Genomic DNA, 13178 nt, shown 5'->3' on the forward strand with positions numbered 1-13178 from the left:
CCTGTCTCAAAAAAAAAAAAATAGCCTCATATTGTGGCAAGCATTTATAGTCCCAGATACTTGGGAGGCTGAGGCAAGAGAATCACGTGAGCCAAAAAGTTCAAGGTTGCTGTGAGCTGTGCTGCCATGGCAATCTACCAGGGGCAAGAAAGTGAAACTAAAAAAATAAGAAACAAAAAAACCGTCAGATTTGAAAGCCAGGTTTGCTGCTGTAAAGATAATCAAACATTGACTTTAACTAGAAAAATGTTAATGGTCTATGGGGAGGGGCAGAAGCATTAAGTTATCAAATATGTCCTGGGGTGGGTAACCAGTGGCCTTCTGAATTGAAGAGCATTCTTTTTTAAGCACAGCAGGAGGCAAGGAAAGCTCCATCTTTCTCTGCTGTACCCCTTTTAATGAAAAGATTTGTTATGTGAAATTTTGATTTAGTCAAAAGGCCACACTTAAGGACCAAGAAGGCCATAGTTTCCTTAAGGCCACAGTATCCCCACCCCTGCAGGGTGGCCATGGGAGTGAGCAAGTAATTTCCTATTTGTTGCTGAAACCCAGGGCTAACCCACTGTGTAATTTCAGTGGAGACCATCTTCGTGTGACACACACTACAGCAGTGTGACTGGTGCTTCCTGGAGCTGCACAACATGTGGGCCTTCCCATCCCAGTATTCTTCCCTGTGATTTTCTGTATCTGCTCAATGTTGCATTTCATTCCCTGTTTTGGGTAATGGCCCCATAAAAACCAGAATCTTGGGAGCCATCCTTGATTCCCTCCTTTTCCTCACTTTGCTCACCAAGTCTTGTTAGTTTTCTCCTCCTAAAGTAGATAACCTCTCTTTCTCCTCACAACTACTGTCCCTGATCCCTTCTTGCCTACTGAAACAATTATACTAGCCTCTGGTCTCTAAGCTGTCATTCTCCACATTACCTCCAGAGTAAATGATCAAAAGGATAACTATGTCAATTCTTCATTTAAAAAAATCTTTAGTGGCCGCTGCCTATAACAAAAAGTCCAAACTCGTTAGTAAGTCTTCTGATGCCTGCCATCTATGCATTTTGTGCTTTTCTATATATATCTTGGTGCTCTTTATACCTTTGTTCCTTTACTCCTTGTGTTTATCTTACTGGAATGCTTTTATCTGGCTTATTCTTAAAATTCAGCCCAGGTGTCATCTCCTGAGAGTTTTCCTAAACCTCCAAATGGGCCTGAGTCCTTTCCCTGTGACCCCATTATACCCTTTGCTAGTGTAGCATTTGTCATATTATTTTGAACTGATCTGAGTCTGTGTTTTTCCTTCTTCCCTCAAAGCCTATAAGCTGCTGGAGGACTGGGATCTTTCATTTCCAGCATCCAGCACAATGCCAGGCATATAATAGGTGTTTAATAAATGGTTGTTGAAATAAACTTCACAGTGACTGACAGTCTTGTAAATGCAGATAAAAGGTTTCAGAAAATCAGTGTTGCATTTGCTGCTATAATTAATTTTGCCACTTGAAGCTTTGCAGTAGTGTGGGGGTATAAGAGTGGGTAACAAAAGTGGATGGTGCCCAAAGTAAGTACACCTATAAAACATCAGATTGCCAGTGTCAGTTGCCAAGGATTTGAATCTTAACAAACAACTTTCTTTCCTTTGTGAAAATAAGTTATTTCTACCCTTTGTTACTGTTTAGGTACTCTTCTTAGTAAGCAGCATCATTTTGCAAGGCAAGGATCTAGAGCTGCACTGTCCACTATGGTAACCACTGGCTACCTGTAGCTCTTTAACTTTAATTAAAATGAAATAAAATTTAAAATACAACTTCTCAGTCACTAGATTTCAAGTACTCGATAGCCACATGTAGCTAGTAGTTGCCGTGTTGAATGGTTCAAATACAAAATACTTCCGTTATCACAGAAATTTCTGTTGGCTAGTGCTGGTCTGTAGTAATAGGTGTTGGAGGTTGGAATTGAAGCACAGCTACATTTGAAAAGCAGCCAATTTATGATACATAGTGTTGTTGAATTTCTGGTACTGACCATAGTCATGAATGGGCTTTTTCAACCAGTACTGGGAAATATTTTGAAATTCAAAGAGGTACTAATCTGTTATTGTTCTGTCATCCGAATGCTAAGGCAAAATGAAATTTCTAGACACTGGAGAGGGCCTCAGAGATTATCTAATCTATGAGGAAACTGCTCCAAAAGGTGAAGCAGTCAGCTATTTAGTGGCAGAAGTCTGGGCTTACCCTCAGTCCACTCTGCTGTTCCTTGGTACTTCTCAAGTTGTGTTCTCTGCTATGGCATATCTTTTCCTGTCATTGATGCTGATGAGTTAAATAAGATGACTTTTCTAAAAAGTCCCTTAATTTCAGAGGATTGAACAGTTTCCTCATGATAGCAGGTAATGATCACTAAGCTTTGGTGAAATCAATGGTGCTAATAAAAATGAAGTACTCCCAAAGACCCTGTTATTGTTTCTCACTTTCTTACAGATTCTGAGTAAGTCAGTTGTTGCTGAATGCTCCATAATTATGAAAAGAATCTTACTCTTTGCATATGGGAAGATATCCTGTCTTCATTATGACTTTTTCAAGGTTGAATAATCCTGACTGCACCTGGTTTCAGCTAGTAACTTTGGGGGGAATGTAATCTTTGTTTATCATGATCTTTTTGTGGCAAATGAGGCATAAACAGTGTCAAATGTGTTGCATGAAATGTGATATTAGTTTGACTGTAAAATGAGCTATTTGAATCTTTGAATCCAATATTAGGGTCTTTATTTTTCTTTGCATGGAATTTTGTTTTTCCATCTTTAACTGTTGTGAGATGACTTTTAATTTTCTGAGCTACTGTGATTTTTTTTTCTTTTCTAATCTCCCCATAGTCCTCTCTTCCCTCTCCCCTATTTTCCCTGCCTCTTCCCCCCCAGCTGAAAATCATGCAACTCTTGTAAGTATTTTAATCATATGCAGAAATGAAAATTCTTAGTCTTATTTCTACCAAGACATGTGATAAAAGGAAGCACTGATGAGTAATCTTATGAAACTGGGGTAATTGGCCTTGTGAACAGTAGCCTTTGTGTGTGCCAGAATTTTCTTAATATCTCAGATAAGAGGTGGTGTTGATTACTGATAATTATTCATGGAGTTCAGGATTTTGCACAGTGTCTGTCCATCTCTTGTGTTGACTGTCAAAACTTTGGAGTCCGTTCCTATGGCCAGTTTTCATGAACAATGACTCGATGTCCAGAAAAGCATTTTTACTTCATGGTATACATTACTTATGGATCTCAAAAGGAAGAGCATTTGCTAAACCATCTGTTAAATTAAAGTAGAAAAGAACATTATAAGCTCTACTTACCCACTTGTGTTAAGTAGCTCTGAGGTATAAAGGGTGAGATAAGAGATTATAGTAGAACTTTGTTATGAAATATTTATTATTATATGGAATAAGAGATTTGAGATAAATTGTTTTTCCTTTTCTTTTTCTTTTTTTTTTTTTTTGCAGTTTTTGGTCAGGGCTAGGTTTGAACCTGCCACCTCCGGCATATGAGGCCGGCACCCTACTTCTTTGAGCGACAGGCACTGCCCCAGATAAATTGTTTTTCGTAAGCACAATTTTACATATAGGAAAATACCAATGTACTCTAGTTATTGTGACATGTGAACATTGGTTTTTAATTGGTAAATACAAGTACTTAAAGGGAAATTTGGAATTATATTCTCAGATTTGTAAGTTCTCACAAGAGAAAAATGAGATATGTTGGAAAATACTTTGCTTGCTTTTTTCTTTTTTTGAGACTCTGTCTCAAGGTGTCTCACTTTGTCACCTTTGGTAGAGTGCTATGGTGTCACAGCTCACGGCAACCTCAAACTCTTGGGCTTGAATGATTTTCTTGCCTCAGCCTCCCAAGTAGCTGGGACTACAGGTGCCCGCCACAACCCCCGGCTATTTTTATTTTTTAGAGATGAGGTCTTGCTCTGGCTCAGGCTGGTCTCAAACTTGTGAGCTCAGGCAGCCTGCCTACCTTGGCCTCCCAGAGTGTTAAGATTATAGATGTGAGCCACTGTGCCTGGCTTTACTTCTCTTAATCTGGGTAATCTTGGTTAAAGAGAAAATGTTTATACCAAGTTAGAGAATCAGCCCATCCCCTGTCCTCTCAGTGGTTACAGACTGTATCATTATGATAGTGTAGTATGGCATAAGTACTGAAAAAAGAACTACTCTTGGGGAGTGGGCAGTAAATATACATTTGTTGTCAAAATGAGTTATCATGGGCATGAAGGTGTGGGCACATTTAGTATGCCTTTATATTGCCTCTTTTATTTGATATGATTAAAATGTTTCTTTTCTTGTGCTTTTTTTATTCTTTTAGGTGTGGTATTTCTTTTTGGCAAGGTTTGGATTGAATCAGCAAAAACCCACGTGAGCTGTTGTGTTATGGTGAAAAACATCGAACGTACACTCTACTTCCTTCCCCGTGAAACGGTAAACATTAGTGATCAGCTTTTAGTTCTCAGTAGTGGTATATGCCACACTTTCTATGCTCTGCCACCAACCTTATCCTTCATCAGGACTGTGAATTCTCCTTAATCCTGATGCTTCTTCATTGTTGCCTATCTAGTGAACGCTGATTGTCAGCAACTCTATTAGAGGTTGGGAAAAGTAGAGAAATGAAGTAGAGCTCAACTTTTCAACTCGTTAGGGTTTAAAAATGCCCAGGTTTTGGTATAATACATTCTTTCCCCTACCCCTATTTCCATAATAACTAGAGTTGAGACTGTAAGGCTCTAAAATGTGATGTGGCATTTGGTCTAGTTTTCATGCTTTTATTGTATAGGCAGCAGTAATAGTTCTTCCATGACCATTTAACAAAGTTAGTTCTATTTGTTCTTCCTTTTTTATTGGGAGTTAACATCCCCAATCCCCTCCCAGTCCCTACTAATCTCAGTTGAACCATGGAGCGTCTTGGTTAGGATTTATAATACTTATTCTTACATTTTGTAGGATAGAACATATTTATGTCTGAATTGCTTTTATATAGTATGATGCCATTGGGAGGAAGTGGGCATTAGGTTTAGTACATTTCTTGGGTCTCTTTGTATCTTTGAACTCACCTGTAAGATTGCTATTAGGATGAAAATGTTTGGAGACTCAGTTTTCTGGTGGTTGAGAAGACTTTATGTACAGATACTTTTTTCCCTTCTATTCCCCTTTCTGTGGGAAAACAGAAAATTGATCGAAATACAGGGAAAGAAACGGGAACTCCAGTTGCAATAAAGGATGTTTATGATGAATTTGATGAGAAAATAGCAGCAAAATATAAAATTATGAAGTTCAAGTCCAAGGTTTGTATTTGGTGATGAATTTTTTCCAGCTCTATTTATTTGTTGTTTGCTCTGATTTTATTAGCACATAGACGTTGCCTATCTACTTCATGTAGAATACCTTCTATGTAGCTATAATTCATTGAATGGGAATTTCATAGGTATGAATGCAAAAACAGTATATTAGATTTGTGAAAATATTTTCTCTTTAAAGAGAAAGAGAAAATAATGCTTGTAAAATAATGTTCATTAATTTGAGTAGAAAGATAACTCAAAGCAAATTAATTCCCTTCAGTGCTTGCAACATGTCTTATACTTGTTTCTTCATCTGAGAAATGGGGATCTATTTCAAAAGTTATTGGAAGGGTTAAGTCACTTAGTTTATATTAAGTCCTGAGAACAGCTCTTGACACATAGCCAGCACTCAGTAAATATGAACTATATAATGCTAATTATTTAGCAAGATGGAGTTTTTAAAATATCAAACAGTAGCAAATTATTTAATGCATTAACATTATAAAAAATTAAATCGTTTATTGCCCCTCCTGAATGCAAGTATTTCTGTTTCTCTAGTATCCAAGAGAGGTCCTTTTCACAGTTTATCACTGCGTGTTTTATTCCCTCTTGAACAAGGAGAGGGTGCCTTTTTGGCTTTATTTACCTTTGTGTTGCATAAGGGTTCTAATGTTTAAATACAAGAGCATATATTGGATATGGAATCTTGTCATTTTAATTGGTGAAAGTTTTTGTCTTAATGATTTTTTAAATATTTACTTGCCCAGATAGTGGAAAAGAACTATGCTTTTGAGATACCTGATGTTCCAGAAAAATCGGAGTACTTGGAAGTTAGATATTCGGTAAGTCAAACAAAGAAAATTGCTGGGTTTTGGTTTAGAATGACATTTTTCTATTTCTGAACTTTCCACTGGCTTTCAATTAGGAGTATTGGCAGGGTTCCTCAAGCCCATAGTTCATTGAGGTGGACTTACAGTAATGAATAATTGAAATGGATAAAATTAAGTATACAGACTATAGGTTGCACTGCTTTTCTCTGCTCTCAAGTATGCATCTTTAAATAAATAAGTTGAAACAGCAGGACTGTTTGTTAAGTGGAATGAATGCCACCACATGATGGAGTTGGACATCATTAGTCTGTTGAAGTGTCCCTTGTGAGCAGTGGAAAGGTGAGAGAGGAGTGTTAGTAACATTGCTATAGGGCTGCTCTTGCTCCTGTGACAGGCAAGGTCATTACTGTGGGATGTTAATTAACTGGACCTTAACCTCTTTTTACCTGTCTTCTAGTGTTTTGATTCCATGATGTTGGAAAAGGGGAACTTTTAAGAAATATTTCTGACAGTGGTGATGGAAGCGTTTTCAATGAGTCCCACTCTATTGCTTTCATACTTCTAATGGAGTGGTACTTAGTTGGCTATTCTTTATCAGTAAGGCATATTCAGCTCTGGACAGAAATTCTCTTTTGGGGGAGCTTCTTGGCCTATTTTTCTTCTAATGGGTGTCATCAAGATGCATTATTTTGTCATTGTGAATTGGTTTTGTTTCCTACTGTGAATTGTTTTGGATTTCATTTGTGGCAAATTACATTTCATATATATCAAAGGGGTTTCTTCTGGTGCTTCACAGAGAGGCTTTTGTTTATTTCAAATATAGACTTTGGAAAATGTGAAGTAATAGTTTTAAAACAAAGATTTTTTTTTTTGCTCTTTTGCAGGCTGAAATGCCACAGCTTCCTCAGGATTTGAAAGGAGAAACTTTTTCTCATGTATTTGGGACCAACACATCTAGCTTGGAACTATTCTTGATGAGCAGAAAGATCAAAGGACCTTGCTGGCTTGAAGTAAAAAATCCACGTAAGGAAAAATATGTACTCTCAGACTGCTAAGAAGATTGTTGATAGAAAAGTTTTTAAAGGGAAGTCAGAGAATTGGTCTGTTTATTTTAGATTTTCTACTTCCTTTATGGTGTGTTTGTTTCTTCAAGGTTTTCCTTGAGTGAGGATAGGGAATACATTTGGGAACACTTTATCTCTCTAATTCTTGGCAGTTTAGTCTGAGGGAGGCCTTAGTCCAAGCAGCTGTTTGGGGTGCATCCCTCATTGTTGGCATATACTTATGACCTGGCTGATCTTTGAAGGAGAAGAAAATCACTACCCAACAAGGATATGTGCACGTTTGGCCTGTTACCTGATGTTTTTCCGTATCTGCTTCTATAACACTCTGTTCTATCTTCATGAGTCTCTTAAAAATGTTTTATGATTCTTCCAAGACAGTGTTTTGGGTTTTTTTCTTTTCTTTTTTCTTCTTCTTGAGACAGAGTCTCACTCTGTTGCCCTGGGTAGAGTTCTGTGGCATCATAGCTCACAGCAACTTCAAACTCTTGGGCTTGAGCAGTCCTCTTGCCTTCATCTCCTGAATAGCTGAGATGACAGGCATGCACCACTACACCCGGCTAGTTTTTCTACTTTTAGTAAGAGACAGGGTCTCACTCTTATTCAGGCTGGTCTCAAACTCCTTAGCGCAAGCAATCCACCTGTCTTGACTTCTCAGAGTGTTAGGATTACAGGCATGAGCTGCAGCAGCTGGCCATGTTTTGGCTTTTTTAAAACTTATTTTGGCTCCTGGGTTCTTTGGAGAATCTGATGAAAGCTGTGGACCCTTTTTCCCAGGAAAATGAACACATGTACACATATATGAGAATTCGCATACAGCCCAATAATGGGGCTTATTTTTAGTTAGATGTTGTATTCTTATTAGAAGATGGGATTGAAGAATATTGTAGCTAATTACGGATGTTTTAATTATAGTAGTTTTTCTTTTTCAGTAAATAGCTATTGATCTTTTGTATCTATTCTTTTTCAGAGCTCTTGAATCAGCCAATCAGTTGGTGTAAAGTTGAGGCAATGGCTTTGAAACCAGACTTGGTGAATGTAATTAAGGATGTCAGTCCTCCTCCACTTGTGGTGATGTCTTTCAGTATGAAGACAATGCAGGATGCAAAGGATCATCAAAATGTGGTAAAAAAAAAAAATAGGACAGATACTATACCTATGCCTTATGCAATATTCACCTGCATTTGTATAGCTTTCCTGCAAGAGAAAGTTGTTCTTTTAGAAGGGGGAAAGAATATTAATTCACTACTAAACTCCATTTTGGAGAATGAATTGAATTTGTCTAGTTTTCGAGTTTTTTTTTTTTAAGACTTCAATCATTGGACTTATTTTTGTTTGTTAAATTTTTAATTAGGAGAACTTTAAATGGACAGAGAGAACGATATGATCAACTCCTTATACTAGTCGCTCAATATTCAGCAGATAGCAACATTAGTCACACTTGTTTATTCCCCTGCTCCCTTTTTTTCCTCTTGAGGTATTTTAAAGCTAGTGTCATTTTACTTCTGTATGCTTTGGTCTGCTTTTCTCAAAACATGCACACTTGCTTATGTAATACCGTCAACATACCTAATAACATTAACAGTGATTCCTTGATATAATCTGAAATAGTCAGTCCATACTTAAGTGACTACATTTCTCAAAATGTCTTTTAACACTCGGTTTGTTTGAATTAGGATTCACATAGAATTCACAGATGGCATTTAATTTTTATGCCTCTTGAATCTCTTTTAACTGGGAATAGGTCTCTCCTACCCTCTTCATTTTCTCTATGGCATTGAATAAGTAAAGAATCACTGTTGGTTATCTCATAGAAAGTCCCATTTTCTGTATGTGTTTCCTTTGTTGTAATATTGTTGGACTTCTTCCTTTATACTGAGAGTTGGCAAACAATGGTCTTTGAGTCAAGTCTAGTCTACAGCCTATTTTTATAAATAAAGTTTCATTGGAACATAGCATGTCTACAGCTGATTTTGCATTACAGTGGCAGAGTTGTGTTGTTATAGGAGAGGCCATATGGTCTGGAAAGCCTAAAATATTTATTGTCTGCCTCTTTACAGAAAAAAGTATGCTAACCCCTGCTGTATCCTTCATCTTCCTGTATAGTTTAAGTTATCTCTAAAGGATCAATTAGATTCAGGTTTAACTTTTTTAAGCCAAATATGTTATAGGTGGTATAATGTACTTCATATTGCATCATATTAGAAGGCACATAATGTCCAGTTAAACTATTTATTATTAGTGAGGTTATGATTGATAAGTAGGTTCAAGTGATCATAACCATTGTTAATTCTCTATTAGCTTTTCATCTACTGTAAGATTTTTTTTAACCTTGATACCAAAAATATTGTGGGACTGGATAATTCTTTCTTGTGGGGCACTGTTCAATTCATTGTGGGATATTTTACATGTAGCATCCCTGGCCTTTACCCTCTAGATGCCAATGTTATCCTTCCCCACTACTTCTGACAGCCAAAAACTGTCTCTAGATACAGCCACATGTCCTGGGGTGGTGATAAAAAAATTTATCCTCAATTGAGAACTACTGATCTGATGGTTTTATTTATTAGTTGTTTTGCCTGAACTAGTTATTTCACTAGAAATTGTAAGACGGTGGTTTTCTTTCTTTTTATTATTATTATTATTGTTGTTGTTATTTTTGCAGTTTTTGGCCAGGGCTGGGTTTGAACCTGCCACCTCCAGCATATGAGGCCAGCACTCTACTCCTTTGAGCCACAGGCACTGCCCTTCTTTTTTATTTTATTTTGAGATCAAATCTTGCTTGTTGCCGAGGTTGGATTCAAACTCCTGGGTTCAAGTGATCCTCCTGCTTCAATCTCACAAGTAGTTAGGACTATAGGAGCATACTATTATGTTTGGCTGATTTTTCTATTTTTATTGTAGAGATAGAGGGTAGAGTCTTGCTGTATTGCTCAGGCTAGTATCAAACTCCTGGCCAGTAGTCATCCTGTCTCAGCTTCCTAAAGTGCTAGGATTATAGGTGTGAGCCATGGCACCTGGCCCATTAATGTTACTTTTTTTTTGGTTTCAGATTAATATGAGGGTATAAATGATTAGGTTACAGTGTTTGTTAGGTAGGGTCCCTGTTGTAGTTGTGCTCTTCCTCCCAGAGATGTGCCATGTACCCTTACAGCGTGTCCATTAGATGAGAGCACACCAGTGAGTGGCCCTTCTCCTTCCCCTTCCCCCTCCCTAATGTTACTTTGATACTTATGTTTGTCTCACTCAGTCAGTGGGAACTTCTTGGTGTGTACATCTAAGTCCTTTCAATATTGTGGGGATCTTTTAAAATATAATTTTTGTATTATTTTCATTCTTTTTTTTCTGGTATGTGATTTGGTCTTTTAATAATAGTTAATGCAGTAGATGGCCATAGTTAATAGTAAGTGTCTGGGAAAGATGTAATTATTACTCAGTTAAAATTTTTAAAAGGTATCCATCTCCTAGTGCCCAAAGTGAGGTTTCCACATACCATTTCCTAATAAAGGAAATTAGACTTTGTGGAGAAATGGCTGATTCAGGGCAGGAAATGTCTAAGATAAGTCTGGAACATCTTGTTATACCAGAAAGCAAGGAGAGTATTAAAATCTACTAACGGTATGTCAGAAGGACTTAGGAAGCAACTTGAATGGCTAAAGATGGGACAACGTGAGCATAAGAAGATTAATTGCAACAGATGGAAACACATGAATCCATAAATTAATACTGATACTGTCAATAACAACAGCACCACATTGGTCACTTGTGAAGGGAGCTAAATAACCAAATCATTTTTTTGAAAATTGGCAAATAAAGGGATTGAATCAAGTATTCATTCATTCATTTTTGAGATAAAGTCTCACTCTGTTGCCTGGGTTGGGGTGCAGTGGCACAATCATAGCTCAGTGTAACCTTGAACTTCTGGGCTCAAGAGATCTCCTGCCTCAGCCTCTTGAATAGCTATGACTACAGTCGTGAACCACCACCCCCAATTAGTTTTTAAATTTTTATATAGAGATAGGATCTCGCTGTGTTGCCCAGGCTGGTTTTAAACTCCTGGCTTCCACCAAGTGATTCTTCCACCTTGGCTTCCCAAAGTGATTCAGATGATTCTTCCACTTTGGCTTCCCAGAGTGCTGGCATTATAGGCATGGCCTTAAGCATTTATTTTTTTTTTGACTGTTTTGAACACAAAAAGGTATAGGTAACTAAATAAAGTAGAACCTCTATAAGTTGACCACCCTAGAGACTGTATGAAACTGATCCACATACGGAGGCGGTCAAAATAAAGAATAGGCCTGCTGTACTGATACGTACATGTGGTGCATGTCCAGTCTATGAAAGTTAAGTCAACTTAAGGAGGTGGTTAATGTAGGGAGGTGGTCAGCTATGGAGATTCTATTATAATCAGTGAAGGCAAGTTTCTCCTCATAGAAAGTTTCCAGCTAATAAATGATGAAGGAAAAATAGAATTTCACAAAGCAGTATTCTACTTTGTAATCCTCATTGGAGTAATGGATCTAGGCAGTGATCACTAGTAGCTGCTGATGTCACTAGATGGAGATAAGCAAACATGTGTCTGTGCCTTCTGATAGAAGTGATCGGTAGTATTGCTAAAGTATTCTTGCGAAAATATTGGACCTGATTTTGATCAAACCTTTAAACCTAACCAGTAATTTATGGGCAGTACAGAGATAAAAGAACATGTTAATAATACTGGCATCTAGTGGGTAGAGGCTAGACATCCTACAGTACACAGGACAGCCCCACAACAAAGAATTATTTGGCTCAAAATGTCAATAGAGCCAAGGTTGAGAAACCCTGTTTTGGAGATTCATGCTGAAATATTTCTGGATGAAATTATAGGTCTGAGTTTTGCTTCTAAATAATCTAGGGGGAGGCAGGAAGTAGGTAGGGCTATAGATGACTTGATAATTGAAACTAGATGATGTGTATATAGGAGTTAATTTTATTATTTTGCCTATTTTTTAATTTGCTTAAACATTTTCATAATAAAAAGTTCAAAGTATTTATAAGTACCTACATATGTTTCTTTAAATATGTGTGGTTTTGGTGAGAATGCAGAGTACATAGTAGATGTCTGATAGGTAATTTTTCTTTCTTCCTTTCTTTGCAGATTATTGCTATAGCAGCTTTGGTTCATCATAATTTTGCATTAGATAAAGCACCCCCACAGCCTCCCTTTCAGTCTCATTTCTGTGGTATGTATTTTTTAAAATTAGTTCACTAAGGCTTGATTTACCTTTTCTTGTTTTTCTCTAGCTACTGCATCAGTAACTTGTTTTTCAAAAATTGTTTTCAAGCGTAGTTAGTCCATATCGTCAAAGAAGTTATTTTTTTTTCCCTATGGAAACTTAAGTTTTATTGGATTGGTTATCTCCTATTCAGCTAGTTTGTTTTGTTCTAAGAGCAGAAGTCTGGAGGCAATTTGATATCTTTTTTTCTGTTCCAGTGGTTACTCTATTGGAGTTGAGTAGTTTTGCCCCCTGTGTCCCCCAGGTTGAAACAAGGCTTAACTGCTTTCTTTTCCTGATGTCATTCTAAAAGCCCCTCATAGAACCCTGGCCAGAGTTTTCTGTGTGATGAAGCAAGATACCAGGGAATAAATACATGTTTACCAAATAGGGAGGAGTTATAGTAATATCAAATTGGGGTTGGGTTGTGCTATGCATAAAATTCAGTGGTTGAAACAATTCCATAGAATTCTTGCATGTGGTTTTATGAGTCATTCTCCAAGGAAGATTCTTACATACTCCATGTTGAAAGCTTGAATAGTCAAATAAGCATTTTATTATCTACAAAAAAGAAATAATCTATTATGTTTCTTGGAATCTTTCATAGCCTGGAACCAGAGATTAACTTGCACAGCCTCTTGTGTCTGATTTCTTATTAGGAAAGTGGGCCTAGGAAATATGCACAAAAGGGGGTTTTTTGTTTTTTTTTTTTTT

At 37.2% G+C, this 13178-nt stretch overlaps 1 protein-coding gene across 1 annotated transcript in view; it reads left to right on the forward strand.

The window, feature by feature from the left end:
* Positions 1 to 13178, forward strand: part of POLA1 (DNA polymerase alpha 1, catalytic subunit) — a 307100-nt gene that overhangs the window by 23925 nt on the left and 269997 nt on the right. The window contains exons 11-16 of the mRNA XM_023514374.1: positions 4352 to 4464; positions 5208 to 5324; positions 6086 to 6160; positions 7033 to 7171; positions 8180 to 8334; positions 12347 to 12431. Coding sequence (XP_023370142.1) covers positions 4352 to 4464; positions 5208 to 5324; positions 6086 to 6160; positions 7033 to 7171; positions 8180 to 8334; positions 12347 to 12431 — 684 coding nt within the window. The remainder of the gene's footprint in view (positions 1 to 4351; positions 4465 to 5207; positions 5325 to 6085; positions 6161 to 7032; positions 7172 to 8179; positions 8335 to 12346; positions 12432 to 13178) is intronic.

The sequence above is a fragment of the Otolemur garnettii genome, unplaced genomic scaffold, assembly GCF_000181295.1.
Source record: "Otolemur garnettii isolate 467f Iridium unplaced genomic scaffold, OtoGar3 scaffold00051, whole genome shotgun sequence".
Classification (NCBI taxonomy): Eukaryota; Metazoa; Chordata; class Mammalia; order Primates; family Galagidae; genus Otolemur; species Otolemur garnettii.